Source organism: Tauraco erythrolophus, chromosome 3 (assembly GCF_009769465.1).
Source record: "Tauraco erythrolophus isolate bTauEry1 chromosome 3, bTauEry1.pri, whole genome shotgun sequence".
NCBI lineage: Eukaryota > Metazoa > Chordata > Aves > Musophagiformes > Musophagidae > Tauraco > Tauraco erythrolophus.
In genome coordinates, this window is record NC_141467.1 from 80,857,923 (window position 1) to 80,862,662 (window position 4,740).

The 4,740-nt window shown below is 63.9% G+C and overlaps 1 protein-coding gene across 1 annotated transcript; it reads left to right on the top strand.

Moving 5' to 3' along the window:
• The first annotated feature begins 2,205 nt into the window (after nucleotides 1-2,205).
• OSR2 (odd-skipped related transciption factor 2) lies at nucleotides 2,206-4,504 on the top strand. Its single transcript, XM_086609492.1, has 3 exons — nucleotides 2,206-2,861; nucleotides 3,512-3,611; nucleotides 4,322-4,504. The coding sequence occupies exons 1-3, from the start codon at nucleotides 2,206-2,208 to the stop codon at nucleotides 4,502-4,504; spliced, it is 939 nt and encodes a 312-aa protein (XP_086465618.1).
• Nucleotides 4,505-4,740: the final 236 nt, after the last annotated feature.

Genomic DNA, 4,740 nt, shown 5'->3' on the forward strand with positions numbered 1-4,740 from the left:
GTCCTGTACTTACCTCGGTCATTGCTCGTAGCCGGTGGCTCCAAAATGCTGCCGCAGCGAGACGGGATGGAGGCAGGAGCGGCTGTAGCAGCCAGCGAAAGCGATTTTATTGCCTCTGTGTCGATTTCTGGCGGAAAGCGAATAGGAACTCACACTACGACATCTTTAAAAATAAGTCTCTATATATAACCACCTCCCCCTCAAAAAAAAAAAAAAAGAAAAAAAAAAGAAAAATTAAAAGAAAAGGTCGCCATATGTAATAGGTCGTATCGATAACACTGTCCCTGTTCTCGATACAATCACAAGTGAGAAAAACTGGGCGGCAGCGGAGGAAACCCTGGAGAGACGCGATTCAAGGAAAACGAAAAGTGCGGTGGGTAGCGCTGCAATTCACACCCGACCTCGTTGCCGCATTTTGTTCCCGGAGGGCCAATTCAGTGCGGTGCGACAAACGAGAGGAAAAGTATTTTAGGAAAAATAGCGAAAATTCGCTTCCCGCCCGGAGGCTGCACGCTGCCAGCGGAGCGGCCCAGGGCGTGTGGCCGCGGTGAGGGCTGCGGGGCGGCGGCGGCCCGGAGGGGCAGGGGACACCGCTCCCGGGGCGCGGGCTCTGCGCTCGGAGAGTTTCCTTTATTTTTACTGTTGTTTTGGGGGTTTTGGTTTAGGATATTTTTTTGAGGGGGGAGAGGGAGAGTGTCTTGTTTATTTTGGGAACTACGCGCTACCAGTCCCTCCACCCAAATGCAAGAAGGTACTGGGCCGAGGATACCTCGGCCGTACCTCTTGTTTACAGGCCCAGAGAGACCCCGGCGCTTGCTTTCGCTCCGCTGGGGAAGGGACGCCGCTTTTCTGGGTCGTGGCAGCCACTTGGCTGCTGGAAGTGAACCCTCATCGAAAACAAAAAAAAGGAGAGGGCAAGGGCTTGCCCGCCGCGCCGATGCCCCCCTGCTCCACGGGAGGGAGCGTCTCCCCGGGGTAGCCGAGGGATCTCCCCGGGCGGCGGGAGAAGCGGGCCCGGCGGTTTCGGTTGAATGGGCTGAGTGAAACCCTCTGACAGTCACACATCGCTCATTAGCTCACGGCCCCGCCGCTCCGGCGGAGCTCCCGGTCGGAGGACGGCGGAGGGGGTGCGGGGGGCTCGGCCGGACGGCTCCGTCCCGCCGGGGCTGTGCTCGCCCTTCCCGGCCCTGCGGGACGGAGGGAGCCGGCTGCGGGGCAGCCCTCGGCGGGCCGGGGAGGCCTCCGCGTCGACCGCTTTCCTCGTCTCCGATGGGGTCGCCCGGGCCCGGGCGGGCTGCGTGGGGTGGCCCCGGCCATCTGGAAGGGATCTCAGCGCAAAGTGGATTTATTTAGGACCTGCAGCACGGGGGGGCTGGGTAGGAGGTGTACGTGCGGGCAGGAGCTCCTTTTCTCTCCCTCGGTTATCTTGATAAATTAGTTGTTGTTGAAGGAAGAAAAATAAGCACCCGAGCTGGGATAAACGCGGGGTTTATCCCGCCTTCCCCGCCCCCCCCCCCCCTCGCCCCCCCAGCCCTGCCTCGGCTTTCCGTGAGCACCCCGCTCCTTCCCGGGGGGCCTCAGCCAGGAGGGGTCGAGGTCGGGGCCTCCGCGCCCGCGGGAGGCCAGGCGGAGGGTGGGAGCGACGCCGAGGGTCAGGTCGGCGCGGAGGGCAGGAGGGAGGCGGCCCGGGGGTCCCCGCGGTGGCCGCGGCCCGGGCTGGGCGCTGCAGGGGCACGGCGGCGGGGAGCGGAGCGGCCCCGGCCCCGGCCCGGCCTCGGCTCCGTTCCGGGTATATTTTTCCGCGAGTCGTTTCGTTTGAATCTGAGGCGCCTTCGGTTGCTCATGCGCTGAGTTTTCTCGTTTTTATTTTAATTCGGGGTGGATGTTTCTGGGAGTCTTTTTTTTTTTTTTTTTTTTTTTACGCTTTAGCTTCTCCGGTCGAAGCGATCGCGCCCGTGTGTCGGTGGCGGCCGCAACCGGTGGCGGCGGGGCGCTGGGGCCGCAACAAGGCAGCGCACCGGAGGAGCCGTGCCTGGCCCTCCCTGGCTCCGCCGCTGCGTTCGCCTCGGCTAATGGGGACCATTATTGCCCTCAGTAAAACTCTTTCCCCTCCTTTCTCCCTCTTTCTTCCTAGGATTTTCTCCCCGTCTCGAAAGCCCAGCAGAGGCACCAGCCGCACCGCCGGCCTGCACCCGCCCCGGGAAAATGGGAAGCAAAGCTCTGCCAGCCCCTATCCCGCTGCACCCGTCCCTCCAACTCACCAACTACTCCTTCCTCCAGGCTGTGAACACCTTCCCCGCAGCTGTGGACCAGTTGCAAGGTCTGTATGGACTCAGCGCCGTGCAAACCATGCACATGAACCACTGGACATTGGGCTACCCCAATGTGCACGAAATCACTCGCTCCACCATCACGGAGATGGCGGCCGCCCAGGGCTTGGTGGACTCCCGCTTCCCTTTCCCCGCGCTGCCCTTCGCCACGCACCTCTTCCACCCCAAGCAAGGGGCCATCGCCCATGTCCTCCCAGCTTTGCACAAGGACAGGCCCCGCTTTGACTTTGCCAACCTGGCCGTGGCCGCCACGCAGGAGGACCCCCCCAAGGTGGGGGAGCTCGCCAAGCTGAGCCCCGGACTGGCCTCACCCCTGTCGGGCATCAGCAAGCTGTCCCCGGACAGGAAGCCCTCCCGCGGCCGCCTGCCCTCCAAGACGAAAAAGGAGTTCATCTGCAAGTTCTGCGGCAGGCACTTCACCAAATCCTACAACCTCCTCATCCACGAGCGGACCCATACGGACGAGCGGCCCTACACCTGCGACATCTGCCACAAGGCTTTCCGGAGGCAAGACCACCTGCGAGACCACCGGTGAGGGACCACCGCGACCGGGGCCGGGCCGTGGGGAGCTGGGGCGGGGGAAGCCGCTCGGGGAGGGCGGGGTGAGGCTGAGCCGCTCCCGGAGCTGAGGGCTAAGGCGGGAAGGCAGCAGGAGAAACCCTTTCTCCGGCTCCGCGGCCGCGGAGGGGCCAGGGCAGCCAAAACCTGCGCTCTGCGTGGGACGGGCACCCGCGTCGCGGGGGCTGGGTTGGAGCCCTGGGGCTGTTGTGCTTCTGAAGCGCGGCCCTGGAAGGTGCGGGGAGGAGGACGGGGCGCAGGTGGGAGCTCCCCGGCTCGCCCCCCTCCACCTCCGCACCCCGCGGCCGGTGCCGAGCGGCGCCCAGGGCCGCCGGGCGGAGGATCCGCGCTGCCTTCGGGGGAGAGCTGGCTCGGGTCCCGCCAGCGGAGCAGATGCTGTCCCGATCTGTCACCAGAGAGGGCAATCACGCCTCGATGCGAATTATTGCAAATGTTTTGAACAGATAGAGGAGTTTAATCATGAACAGAATTATACAGGAGCGGGAAAATAAAGGGGGAAGGGGAGGAGGGAGGGAGGGAGCCGGGTTTGGGGGAGCGGGGTCCGAGGGCGGGTGGGCCTCGCGCTCCCGGCAGCGCCGCTCACCCCTCGGTTTGCCTTCCAGGTACATCCATTCCAAAGAGAAACCCTTCAAGTGCCAGGAGTGCGGGAAGGGCTTCTGCCAGTCCAGGACCCTGGCGGTCCACAAAACCCTACACATGCAGGTGAGCCCGGCGCTGCCCGGCCTCCTCCGCGCGTGTGCCGCCGGCGCGGCCCCGGCTCGGTCGGCTCGGCCCGCCGCGGGGCAGGGGCAGCGGCTGCCGGCGGGACGGGGCTCCGGTGTGGAGGGGAGAGAGGCGCCTCCGGCGCTTGACGGCTCCGTGCTTTCCCAGGAGAGGGAAGCGGCCGGCGGTTACCTCCGCGGGCGCGGGAGACCGGCGTAAAGACGGCGGCCGCGGGAGACGAGTTAAAGCCGGCGGGGTCGCGGTTGGCGGCGGGGAGCGAGCCCCGGGTTTGGTTTTGTCCACACCGCCGCTTCGAGGAGTTTTTCGTTGAGAGCTTCAGCCCTGCTTCGGCGGCGGCAGGCAACGGGCTGCGGAGGAGCCCGGCGGAGCGGCGCGGAGCGTTCTGCCCGCCCGCCGGGACCGCCGCGGCCGCCGGCGGGCAGCGGGAGCCCCGGCGCGGGAGGGGCGGCGCGGCGGCCGCTTTTCCGTGCGCCCCAGAAGCGCGAAATGCCACGAATCGAGAACTGTAAAATAAGCCTTTTGGGGCAGGACAGGGCGAGTAGGCGGTCTGCCGTCCGCCCGGGGCTACTCTCCTCCGTGTCCAAGCCCGATAGTTCAAGTTGTGCGTTGCGATAAGAAAAAGTGCAGTAATACGTTAAACCAGGTAGTTTGTGAAGGATTAATCCTTTGCTTGCTTCAAATCTGAACAGGAATCTCCACACAAATGCCCCACATGTGGAAGAACCTTTAATCAAAGAAGTAACCTGAAAACTCACCTTCTTACCCATACAGACATCAAGCCCTACAACTGTGAGCAGTGCGGCAAAGTGTTCAGGCGAAACTGTGATCTACGGCGGCACAGTCTAACTCACACCCCGCGGCAGGACTTCTAGAGCAGCCAGGGACCCGCGCCCGCTTCGGCAGCTCCAACTTGCCTGTTTTACTCAAGGACTGTGTTGTAGGATCTCACAGACGCGCGCGCACACACACACGGAGACACGCACGCAGACTCGGGGCCAAGCTTTCCTACCACACGTCTGCGAAACTCGTTTCGAGAGTGCGGACTGCAGGATCGGGCCCCTCTCCAACCCAGACCCAGGCGTCGAGCTCATCTTGTAGATACTCGCGG